The following is a 13,804-nucleotide window of genomic DNA, read 5'->3' on the forward strand; positions in this document are numbered from 1 at the left end:
ATTAACTCTAACCATACAACTTATTGCAAGACCCAAACACACGTACAGACCGGAACATACGAACTCACATATGCTTTGTAGTATGTATAGTGTTAGTCGCAATCAAATTTCAGTTTTAGGCCTGAATGTGCAAATTAAGTAGAGTCAACCAATGTCTGATACTTTGGTTAGTTATTGCATTATGTCCAGCTGTTTTTTACTTTCTCTATCGTTGGTTACAACATTGTCTTCATCTGTCTCCATCTTTTCCACACTGTTTTAGATGACGAGTATAAACTGTTGTTGGATTTTGTTACTCCACGTAATTTTGTAAAGTCAGTCTTCTTTCATTAAATATTTATATTTATGTACTTACATATACCATTGTTTACTTACACTTAACAATAGACAAGCGGATTTTGAACTCATAACATACAAAACTTACGATATACAAAATGTAACAAGACCCCAACAATATACATCGATACTACACCAACACAAGAAGCCAGTATCGAGAAGCCTATCAACACCTAATTTCAAATTAACTTACACTTATTCATTTTGTTTTACAGTTTGCAACATTTAAATGTTGTGAAATTATCTAACGTTATTACCATAAAATTGGTCGCTAAATTATATCAGATAACTAATAAGCAATCAAAGCTTATACTTTAGAAAGCAAGATGGTTTTAATTTCTAATTTCAGTGCATTTAAAATCAATTAACATAAAATGGTATATATTTCTTACTTTTTTTTGTTGTTTTTATTAATTGAAATGCTCTAATCATGTTACAAACTTAAAATTAACAGGGAAAATGAAGCAACTTTTCCGTGTTTTTTTTTTTAATGTAATACCTGCAAATGTTGTCGCAAGACAGGCACAAAATAATTTGTTTTGTTAGATTTTCAGTTTTTGAAGATACTGTTTGATTAAAAAAAAATTGTATATATTGAAATGATTTTATCATCAATTATTTACTACATAGTAACAACGAATTTATAATCGAAACAGCTTTTTCTTCAAATAATGTTTAATTCCTTACATTTGTTAAAGTTTTAATTTGCATTATACAAACTGATATTTTTAATTATGAAACGAAGGTTGTCATCGGCTCAGTTTTTGGTTTAGAAAGAGAACTACATTCCATCATGTTTCAATGTACTTAAAACAGTTTGTTATGTATTAATTTAAGTACAATAATGTGCATATTACTGTTTAACACTAAAAAATAAAAACAATTTTTAATCCCAATTTGAATAATTGAATAATTACATAAAATGACGTCATTTATTTGGCTGTAAGTGAAGTTGATATTTCTATTAAAAATAGCATTTTTCAATGAATTATGCTACAACTTTTAACATTTAAAGGGATTAGGAAAAAATAGAAAAAAAAAATACCTAGTGTACTTGCTAAGGCAGTATAAAAATAAGAGTAGATTTTATTTTCTTTTCATATAAACTATATATTTATGTGCAAGTTACCATATAAAATGAAATATTACACTTGCAAACCTGGCGTACCATTTGGGGTAGGTGTTGTAGAGTTATGTGACATCGGCATTTGAAAATTTCCTCTCCATAGAAGAATGATTTATCTTAATAGCTTATTAATTTCGATTTTTAAACAGTCAGACTATGTTAGCCAATGATTACAATAGATGCATTACTCCACATAAACCGCTCTCTCACCATGCCCACCCCAATCACATCCCATCTCGACGTTACACAGGAACCACCCCTTCTCAATATAACACGGACCTATTAAGTCAAATAGTACGTAGTGTTGCATTTATTCCTAATTTGTTTTTCGCTGCTTACCAATTAAAAAAACAGGGAGTGATCTCCCCCCAAACTCTCTCTAATATTCTAATATAACATTACGTGGGATGGCACCTCTGGACATAGGCAATATTTGTAATCCATTTTTAATTACTTAAACTTTTTATAATAGTATTAAAAGTAAAAAAAAAAAAGAATTGCACACCAAGTGAGCACCAAATAAAATGTGCATAATAGTGCGGGATAGTATTAGTACTTTGCAAATTCACATGGTTTTTTTTTAGAAATCGGAAATAGCGTGTCGATTGATTCATCGTCCTATATAGCCTACTCTCTTCTACTCGTTCGCAAACGTATAAGTGAGTTAAACACATACAATTCAACAAATTAAAACATTTCTAATATGTAGGCTATAAACGTATACATATTATGTAATAACCTAGGTAATATTTTATTATAAGTTTATTTAGTATGCTGTTATTACACCCAGAAATGAAAAGTTAACTTTTATAAAAATAGTGTCTATTCTTAAAACGTATTAAAGTTAAATCCATTTCTAAATTTTAAAATACCAGGGGAGATTACACAAATAAGTTTTTGAAGTCTTGTAAATACCAATAGTTTTATTTACTATAAGACATTTTTGCTAAAAAATTGTTTATAGACTTATTGTTATGAACCAGAAAGCAACTTTTTATGAAGTTCCTTCTACAATATATACTTTTTATTTTAAAAAGTAACAATTTTACTTTCAGTTTAATTATAAAACCAATGAATTTATACACTACTTAAGCTATAGTAATGTGAACATTAATATATATTTATATTGTGAACTTCAATCTAAAATCTGTATTAGATCTATGTATAAGTAAACCATCTTAAATAAAAAAAAAAACATCTTAAATGAATGAAAGTAGGCTCCAAGTAAAAAAGAAATATTACTATTGTAAATCTGTATCAGTCCTCACAAGCCAATGATGAAAACTGTAATACTAAAGCTAGGGGCGTAGCGAGGGGGGGCGGGGGTGCGGAACACACCGGGTGACACCATTTAGGGGGGTGACACCAAGGCAAAAAATAGCAAAATATAGAGAGAAAAACTCGAGGGGGGGGGTGCAAATCGAAAGTTTGAGGGGGGGTGGGTGCAAATCGAAAATTTGAAAGTTTGTCCCTGGGAAGGGCCTCTATGCCTCTGGGGGGGGGGGGGGGGGTGACACCATTAAGTGCCGCACCGGGTGACACCCGACCTCGCTACGCCACTGACTAAAGCGAACATACAACTGACACTGAAAATAACATGTCTGATGCGGGAATTTTTTTTTTTAAAAAAGGTAACTATTTTGTGAACACTTAACTGTTCCATGTAGTTTGAATGCTGTCTGACAACGTTACTTTACAATTATTTTATCTTAATTAATCCTATGTTCTTTGAAGCTTTCAGCGACTAATGCTGTTGTTTTGGTGGTTAACGGCGTAGCATCGTATTAAACTGTTTCAAGATTTAAGTATGCTCTAAAATAGGATTTTGCCATGTTCAAATTAAAATTTTGTTTGAAATTAAAAAAAAAAAAAATAAAAAAATAATTGATTTCACCTACTTTATTCTTCTTATATCTATTTCCGTTTTCTGATGCTCTCCAAAATCTGTAACGGGCAGCCGAATACATTTCTTGTATTGCTCCATCCAAACGCCTTCCTTCTATTCCCCCCAACGTCACCAGCCCGCATTATATTTGATAGACCGTTGGGGTCAACCGTGTATGACGTCCACAAGGAGGAGGAGAGGGGGGGAGGTCGAATAAAGTAGACTTTTGTGGACGAATGGGGGGGGGGGGTTGGATTAAGCTCCAACTTCACTGTAAAGATAAGATAATTCTTCACGGTGGTGATGAGCTCCCACTTCATGGTATGGATACGCTCCCACTTTAGGTTGAGGATTAGCTCCCACTTCAGGGTGAGAATAAGCTCCCACTAAATGCCCCTTACATCCCACGTCACTGAAAGTTTCTGACAACCAGATCCAGCTCTTGACCTACACGTGTGGCCCAGTCTCTGAGCCCGGCCAATCGCATTTTAAACAAACAATACAAGGGGAAGACAAGTAATATTATTTTATGGCATTTCGATTTTAAATTGGATTGTTTTAAATTAAAAAAAAAACAGTTCTATCTCTTACTTAGTTCATTAAAGGTTTCTACAAAACGATAATATAATGTTTACTGTAATGTGTTAGAGGCAGACTAAGGCAGTCTTATCTTATAGAGGCCCATAGAACAGAGTTAAGAGTTAAGTTAAATCTAGGCTTAGTGTTGGTTTTGGTTCTAGCGCTTGGTTGTATTTGGTATTTACCTTTGGTGTTAAAGAAATGGTCAGTAATAATATTTATGTGAGAAGGTTAAATGTTAGGATTCGTGTTTTACTTTTGATGTTAGGGTTAAACGGTTAAACTAGAGACACGTTTGGTTTACTTTGTAGTTAGTGTTTGATTTATGTTACGTACTTAGCTTAGTGTATAGCCTGTATAGATAATCGTGTTATTTATCCTCGGGACTATATGATAATTATAATGTTAAGACAAGGCTTTCGAACAGGCAAAGAGGCAGTGACCTAATTATAAGTTAGGATTTTTACAGCATAATGTAAGAGATGAAACGCTAATCTTCTGTTTTTTCTCTGCGTTGTTTTATACACATGAATATATTGTGATCATACAGTGATATATATTTTTTTTTCAGTAATATATCATCGGCATAATTATTAAGAAAAAGAAAGTGTTTACATTTTGTACATTTAATAAGTATGATTACTATTTTTTAACAAGTTGGAAAAACCACATAGTTTCAAATACATAGCTTCTTTATTTTAGTAAAGTAGGTCTACCTTCAATATATTAAAATAAATTAACCTTTCTTACAATGCTCGGCCCGTTTCTAGTAAACATAACTTTTAATTCTTCTATACAACAAAGCAATGTTGCAACTTGATAGATCGGTATTATACGGGTTTTTTATTGTTACTTCCCATATAACAGTTTAAACGAGTAAGGGAAACAACATAAAATTTTGTTATCACATTCACAAAGATACCAATATCCCAGTGGAGATATAATAATTATGTAAATCCTTGTTGATTTTGTTTTCTTTTCTTTAAGTTTTAATAAACTTTATGTACTAGTTTTGTCTACCTTTAAATGGTTTTTGATACCGATAGAAAAAAAAATACCACTAATTAAATTACGAAACTAGTAATTATTTAAGATAACTTTGCTTTTATAAAAATGAATTACTTGTGTTTAAAGAATTGTCCGATCCCTCAGCTTCGTTGCTCAAAATATTTATACAAGATTAACAAGATTTCATATTTAAAAATGGCTATGGAGCATGGATCCCATACAAGTGTTCAAAAACTGCTCTAAACATGGCAACCATCATGATAAGCAGAGAACTAAAAGATTCTGGCATCCTTGTTACTGCCATCCACCCTGGCTGGGTGCGTATTGACATGGGCACAGAGGCGGCTCCCACTGGTAAGGAGGAAAGTGTTGCTGATTGTCTGAAAGTTATTGGAGAGGCTGGACTGAAGACACATGGGAAACTGGTTGATTTCAAGGGAAACATTATTAAATTCTAAAACGTGTTGTTTTTGTTATTGAAAAATGTGATCTTGGTCAGGCAGAAATGTTTATGAAATGCAAAGTAGGTATAGAAAAAAAAATTATTTATATTTGTCTGAACAGTAATATTTTTTTCATAATAGACACAATATGGTATTGTCAAATATGTCTTCATAATTTAATATTCATGTGCCTTTATAAGGGCTAGTGCCCTATATGCATGTTTTCGGTTTTATATTTTTTCTATACGTTACTATAAGTCTAAAAATTTTGGAAATTTTACTATTAGTTTGTACAGCATTTAAGCATCAACCTGTTTTGAATACTTTCAAGAAACTAAGTATTTTTTTTTAAGTAGTGGAGCTTAAAGTAAGGAAGTCAACATAGGCCAAACAGCTGGATCACACAGCAGTTTCTTCTTTCACCTCGTATAAAATTAGTAACTAATAAGAATTAATATGTTACTTCCGTGTAATTATTTTGTCACTGTTTATAAAAGACCAAAAAATGTTTACAATTCAAGCTTGAGGAAGATTCTATGAGACATTTACACTTTCTTTGAAAGATTTTGTAGCAAATAGTGTTTTTTTTTTTTTGTAAATTGACTATTATTTGTACTTCTACTTCTTAGTTTAATGCTCTTCATTTGTATATTATTTATTGTAATTATGTTTCCATGGCATTAAGTAATAATGTGATGGATTCACTGAAATGTATTACGATAAAAGCAGCATTATAAAAACTTTATGTAAATTATTTTTCTAGTCTATTTTTCATGTGAAATTTAGTCATTTTTAGCTAAGATTACTTAGTATTTGTTCGTTTATAATTAATTTATCCATCCTGTATTTATAAAGATTTTAAAGCTTATTTGGACATGAAAAAACAATACACAGATGAGCAACAATAAAAATATTAATTTGGAAAAAAAAAAAAAAACAAATACAAGATTTCATTGTTCAAATTTTTATGGTTGACAAATACTAGATTTTAGATTTAGAATCTAGTCAAGATCTAGATCTCTAGATGATATCTAGATCTAGCTCATACTATCTAGGCTAATAATTACCTTACACTGGCAGCTAGTTAGTCTATAATCTACTTTTACGAAACTTTAACTTAACTGATTGTTGTATAAAATTAGATCCGCAAGTGAATAGGAACGACTGAGTGTGAGTGTTTAGTGACAGTAGTAAATAATTACATCAAATGGACAATCAAAATAATGACACTCTTGAAAAAAGACCATCTATTGCAAATGTGTATAGTGAGTTATTCAAAGATATGTCGACAGTAAATAAACAAAGAAAAAGACCCTTTGATACTAGTTTATGTGAAGATGACGGTTCACCAAGTAAAGTTGCTAGACTAGACAAATTATTAAAGAAATTAAAGATTTGCAACACAGATTTTCACAATCATCGACAACTGATTGCCAAAGAAAATGTTATTTCTGCTCTAGAAAGTAAAATTCTAGAGCTTGAAAATCCCACACATGATAATGCTTCATCCCCATCAACACAGAAACTGTTGTATGAAATAAGAAATATTGAAAATGAAAATGAGAGATTAAGTAAAAGGATAACAGATTTGGAAACTTATGAAACACTGTACAAGAGAGGCAACATTGAGAACCCAGCTCTACATTCAATGGGTTTTACAAAGGTTGATGGGAGGCTTCTACCTCGTGTTTCTGCAACAGAAAAAGACCTTAAAACTTTCATGCAGATTTTGTCAGAGACAAAAGAAAAAATCAAAAAATTGAAAACAGAGAAAGAAAATTTAAAAGATGAGTTGAACATTTTTGATATTAAAAAACGTGAGCAAGAAATAGAACTGAGACAAAAGATCAGACATCTAGAAAACAAATTATTTGATGCCAATATGCAATGCATCCAGGAACAGATTAAATGTACTGAACATTTAGCAGACAGTCCTACTATGATTGCTGTAGAAAGCCGAGTTCCCAAACGAATGAATTTGGATGATGTGTAAAGTATAAAATACATCAGCAGTATTCTGTTTATGGATCTAAGGGCAGTAAACAAAGAATGTTTACTTTCTGTCTATGGATCTAAGGACAGTAAACAAATAATGTTTACTTTCTGTCTATGGATCTAAGGACAGTAAACAAAGAATGTTTACTTTCTGTCTATGGATCTAAGGACAGTAAACAAAGAATTTTTACTTTCTGTCTATGGATCTAAGGACAGTAAACAAAGAATGTTTACTTTCTGTCTATGGATCTAAGGACAGTAAACAAAGAATTTTTGTTTTTTTCTGTCTATGGATCTAAGGACAGTAAACAAAGAATGTTTCCTTTCTGTCTATGGATCTAAGGACAGTAAACAAAGAATGTTTACTTTCTGTCTATGGGTCTAAGGACAGTAAACAAAGAATTTTTACTTTCTGTCTATGGATCTAAGGACAGTAAACAAAGAATGTTTACTTTCTGTCTATGGATCTAAGGACAGTAAACAAAGAATGTTTACTTTCTGTCTATGGGTCTAAGGACAGTAAACAAAGAATGTTTACTTTCTGTCTATGGATCTAAGGACAGTAAACAAAGAATGTTTACTTTCTGTCTATGGATCTAAGGACAGTAAACAAAGAATGTTTACTTTCTGTCTATGGATCTAAGGACAGTAAACAAAGAATTTTTACTGTTTTCAAAATCAGTGATGTCCAGTATGAAAGATTGTGTTTACCAGGTTCAAGAGGCAATCAAAACCACTGATGAAAAGAACAAAGAGCTTGTAATGAAGTACACTAAAGAGATCCAGCTGCGGAAATCTTTCCATAATCAGTTGGTGGAATTGAGTGGTAACATTAGAGTGTTCTGTCGTGTGTGACCCTGCATCAAAGAAGATGGTGAGACTGAGAACATGGTAACAACAGACCCGTACGACGATGGGGTTATCACATTAAACAATAGAAGCAAAAGTGTACATTTTTAAATGGACAACGTTTTTCACATGGATATCTCACAATCACAGGTTTTTGAAGAGGTCTCATCTCTTGTGCGCTCAGCTATAGACGGCTACAATGTATGTATCTTTGCTTATGGACAGACGGGCTCAAGGAAAACAGACACAATGGAGGGTTCTTCATCTGACCCTGGCGTGAATCAAAGAACTCTTCAATTTTTGTATGAGGAAACAAAAAACTCCAGCTGGCAATATAACATTGAAGCCAGCATGTTTGAGATTTACAATGAGACTATAAGGGACTTGTTAAACCCTGACACACCAGCTGATAAACTTGAGGTCAAGATGAAGCCTGAGGGAGGGCTGTATGTACCTGGTCTAGTCACTGTACCTGTCAGATCTCTTGCTGAGATCAATAAGATAGTTGAGACAGGTAGACAGAACAGATCCACGGCTGCCACCAGTATGAATGAAAGGTCTTCCCGGTCCCACTGCTTGCTGTGTGTTAGTGTAGTTGGTGTCAATCTTCTGACAGGAAGCAAGACTTTTGGGCGACTAAATCTAGTAGACCTGGCAGGCTCTGAGAGGGTCAGCAAGTCACATGCAGATGGAGCAAGTCTTAAATAAGCACAAAATATAAACAAGTCTCTCTCTTCTTTGGGTGATGTCATCAGTGCCCTAAAAAATAAACATAGTCATATCCCATACAGGAACTCAAAACTAACAAACCTTCTACAGGATTCACTTGGTGGAGACAACAACATACCTTCTACAGGATTCACTTGGTGGAGACAGCAACATACCTTCTACAGGATTCACTTGGTGGAGACAGCAAAACTAACAAACCTTCTACAGGATTCACTTGGTGGAGACAGCAACATACCTTCTACAGGATTCACTTGGTGGAGACAGCAAGACTAACATACCTTCTACAGGATTCACTTGGTGGAGACAGCAAAACTAACAAACCTTCTACAGGATTCACTTGGTGGAGACAGCAACATACCTTCTACAGGATTCACTTGGTGGAGACAGCAACATACCTTCTACAGGATTCACTTGGTGGAGACAGCAACATACCTTCTACAGGATTCACTTGGTGGAGACAGCAACAAACCTTCTACAGGGTTCACTTGGTGGAGACAGCAAGACACTAATGATTCTCCAGGTCTCACCTGTTGAGAATAATATAAATGAGAGAATTTGTACCTTGAACTTTGGCCAAAGGGTCATGTCTGCTGAGCTAGGACAAGCCACAGGAAAAGTTGAGAAAGGAAAGAACACACCATCCGGCGCACGTAGAGCAAACGGTGACACACCTAATGTGGTAAACTCGCCAATACCTTTGACCCCCACCAACACGACACCAAACATCCCAAAATGTTCAACAGTTCCTTCAAAACTTAATCAAAGATTTAAATAACATCTGTAGATGAATTTATGTTTCACCTCTCTCTCATTCACAGCATATGAACATAATCTTATTCCCCATTTTTGCTTAGTGTTGATCATCATATGTTATATAAAGAAATATGATAAAGTACATGTATATAAAACATAACATAATTCGTTGCTTTTTTAAACGTCAAAACAAATTTTCGCTTGCTAGTGCTTGATTTGTTGCTAAAAAGTTTAATGCATACTGCCATATATGTATTTATATTTTTTTTCTTTTTTCACAAAGGATAAATGATTTAAAAATGGTAAACCTGTATAAAAAGAGAGACCCTAAAAAATCACTTTTGAAACATAATTTTAATTTTAAAATGAGACAGAAATTTGTCTAGAACAATTATTTATTTGATTTGTTTTTCAAAAATAACTTGTATAGAATTACAGTGTATTTTTAGTTATTGATATGTGTGCTACGATTGGAAAAAAATGTATAAGCTGCATCTGCATACTATTTATTCTTTATAAGATGTTTTTAAATGTATTTTTTGTAGGTTACTTGACACTGGACTTTTTTTGTAGGTTATATAATAAAGTTATTACAAAAAAAAAAAAAAAAAAAAAAAAAATTAAACAAGATTTCTTATGTTAACCAAATTACTCGCACACATGGGTAGGCAGCCTGCGGCTCGCGAGTTGCATGCGGTTCTTTTGATGTCTATATGCGGCTCTCTAGTTCTATAATAATTATATTCTTTAATTATAGAAAGTATTTTTTTTTTGCTATAAAAACAAAAACTTCAAACAAATTAAAAATCGATGAGAATAGGTGGAGTAGAGTGTATATGGACAGTAGACAGCCTAATTATGAAAAACCGGGTTCAATGTAGTGTGTACATGGTCTTTTGTTTAATTTTTTGGTAAAAATAGCAATTTTTCGACCTAGAAAAGTACTATTAGGCTTCGCGGAAACCTAATGTGTTTCATATCAATGGAAAGGCCGTGACCTCCTTTCTTTATTTGTTCTACAATTAAATGACCAATCAAAATACATATTTTAATGTGATTATTTTTCTACGTCATAAAGTTGTTTATTTTACTCAGTCGGGTTTTTCCGGTATGCAAATTTTTGACCTCAATTTTTTCATTGGCATACGACGGCGGAAGCTAGTTAGCGATTGGTCGTTTCGCTTCGGGAGTAAACCAGTAGCGTACGCAGGGGGGGAGCAGGGGGAGCGGCCGCTCCCCCTCTGGCCATTTTCATCAAAGTGGCGCCTTTTTGGAAACTTTTTAAACTCAAAGTTTTAAACAATGATATTTGTTAAAAAAATATTTTTGGTCGGCACATCTATGTAAATCACAAGATTTCTTTTCATGCAGCAATTAAGCATTATTGTACTAGTCTAGTAGTGTCTACGTTTACAACACGTATTAACAGCTGCATCAGTTTGCCATTCTAAAAATAACCATTACGATGCATTGCAATGTTTAAAAAACCTCTACGGGTAGTACCACTTGGCAAGAGGGTTATTAAGTTTAAGGCAACTGTATAATGTATTTGCTTACGAATAATTGAATTAGAAAATGTTATACATAAAACTTCACACATAACTACTTTATATATACAGTTTGAATCGTGTGATTAATTTAAAAAGAAATCACAATACAGAAACAAATACAACTGATGTGGCACCTCTATTTAAATTCACTGATGAGCAAACTGCGTAGTGGTGGGGAAATTTCGACAAGGTCAACGTCATCACAATGAAGTAGTAGTATTCTTACAGTTTGGGCGATAGTGATTACGATTACAAATTATATGAAACAGTTACAACCCCCCTCCCCCATGGACCCCTCTGTAAAAAAAAATATTGTCATAATACCACTGCTACTTATTTAAATCTATTTCTGTAATATATATTTGTGTAATATATATTTGTGTAATATATATGTCATCTAAAAACTGACGCTATGTTCACTCTGAGTTGGTTATCTCCCCCCCCCCCCCCCCACACACACCTCACCACCACAATTGTGTAGAGCGACATTAATGTCACACCTAGGTATACACTGGGTTGGATAATTGACCTAAAGTGACCGGACAGTGGTGAATGAGGTTGAACCCCCCCCCCCCCCCCCCAACGCACCCCGAACTGATCTGTTAAGTACATGTAGAAAAACGCGTAGTGATGTACCAAAGTACCATGCCGCAAAAAAAAATAGCTTTTTAAACGTAAAACTGTGAATATTGTTTTTGCAATTACCAGTAAAAAGGTGTGTGATCAATACAGTGATCTAACCCCTACCTATCACTATGTTAAAAAATTATCTTTAAAGAACACAAAGAAGCAGTAGTTATTTAAAAATATATGATCTGAACTAAAAGACCGATATTTAGTTAAATGTAGGTTTTTATTCCGAATGTTTTTCTATTACATCGAAAAGCGTGACTTTATACCAACTCTGATTTTAAAAACTTTCATTATGCTGTAAAACTTTAGCATTTATGATGACGATATATTAAATTATGATTATAGAAAAAAACATTTTGTAAACACGATTAGTGTTAAACAATTTGATTATATTCTAAAGTAATTATTTATTTGTTTTGACATTTATAATTAAATGTGTAGATATATACATATTTATATTAAGAGAGTGATTATTTCCCCTATTTCACTTGTCTTAAATAATTTCCGAGGAATTATTATGTAAGAAATTTGTTTACAAGAATTACAAAACAGATTGTGTTATGTTCATTGTTTTTTCTTGTAGTGTGTGTATATTTTTTTTTTGTTTAGATTGATACAATTTTTGTTTTGTCGGCCTACATTGTATGTTTTTTCTTATTTCTTCAGAGTGCTACTTTCAATTTATTTTACATCATAGCGAAGTAATGACATACAGCTAGTAATTATATATATATATATATATATATATATATATATATATATATATATATATATATATATATATATATATTACACGTATATAGAACGTGTTAAAAATTCGGCGCCTTTTTTTGCTCTTTTCGCTCCCCCTACAACGAAAACCTGGATACGCCTCTGGAGTAAACATTCCCTTAGTTTCAGCGCGTTGCTAAGTTTGATCTAGTTTTGTTTCTCTAAGCTTCTGTAAAATACTTACATTATTTTAACATATAATTATTTCAATTAAATATACTATTAACAGTTTAGATTAGTTTGTGTGAATTATCATAAGCAGTGAGACGATTTAATTTGTTTCTCTTTCGATAATGCGTAGAACAAAATACTCGCTAAAAATAGATACACACATCTAACTAATTTACTAAAGCTAGGGCTCATCCGAATGCAACTGATTGCAGCTACCTCTACTAAATCTAGCACTATTCAGACAAGCACTGGTGCAGATGTAATATGCACATTTACTAAGAAACTGCGGCAATGTAAGACACAGTTTTTACAGACAGAAGAAAGCACTGTTACATCTAGTACTAGTAGTACTAATTGTAAACCACAGCCATGCAGAATTATTGTCGACTGTGATTTGCTTCTTGATGTTATAAATACATCTCCTCGCACACTGTGATGTAGTGGCTACTATTGATGAAAACAGTGTAAAGGGTTTGCTTCAAGCATGGTGTGGCAGTAATAAAAATGTTGTAAACCGTAAGTATACAACTGCAAAAGAATCCAGAACAAGGCCTTTCACAATAAACAAAGACGTCTTATCATAATTGGCTTTAGACATGAGACCATGCAAAATATACTGCTGTTTCTGTGATAGCATAATTCAATTTTGGGCCCAGGCATGCTATGGCATTGCTGTCAAAAGAAGGAAACCATAGTCGAGGACCCAGTGAAGACGCGAAAAAAGACGCCATGACAACAGCTTTACTACAACTCTAGGTAAAACAAACAGCGCCAGAAAAAAAGAAAACTAACAGCCGAACAAGCTCAGAAGGAATATATTCAGCAGCACCATACTTCAGGCTATAAATGTGGTCGATTTTAGTGACATACAGCGATAAATGTTCATTTTTTGCAACTTTTTGTTAGTTTTTTGCGTTTTTCTCAGTTTGATGTTTTTTTGTACAATTGTTGAAATAACTTTGTTAATAATTATCAG

General features: G+C 33.0%; 1 protein-coding gene across 1 annotated transcript; it reads left to right on the forward strand.

Moving 5' to 3' along the window:
- The first annotated feature begins 8,248 nt into the window (after nt 1-8,248).
- Nucleotides 8,249-9,052, forward strand: LOC131947612 (kinesin-like protein KIFC3). Its single transcript, XM_059308845.1, has one exon. The coding sequence runs from the start codon at nt 8,333-8,335 to the stop codon at nt 8,927-8,929; it is 597 nt and encodes a 198-aa protein (XP_059164828.1). The 5' UTR covers nt 8,249-8,332; the 3' UTR covers nt 8,930-9,052.
- The last annotated feature ends 4,752 nt before the right edge of the window (nt 9,053-13,804 follow it).

The sequence above is a fragment of the Physella acuta genome, unplaced genomic scaffold (assembly GCF_028476545.2).
Source record: "Physella acuta isolate Inbredline_101_S28 unplaced genomic scaffold, ASM2847654v3 ptg000600l, whole genome shotgun sequence".
NCBI lineage: Eukaryota > Metazoa > Mollusca > Gastropoda > Physidae > Physella > Physella acuta.

Excerpts from the sequence above, each read along its gene's own strand:
- LOC131947612 (XM_059308845.1), top strand. The coding sequence starts at position 8,333 with ATGGACAACGTTTTTCACATGGATATCTCACAATCACAGGTTTTTGAA.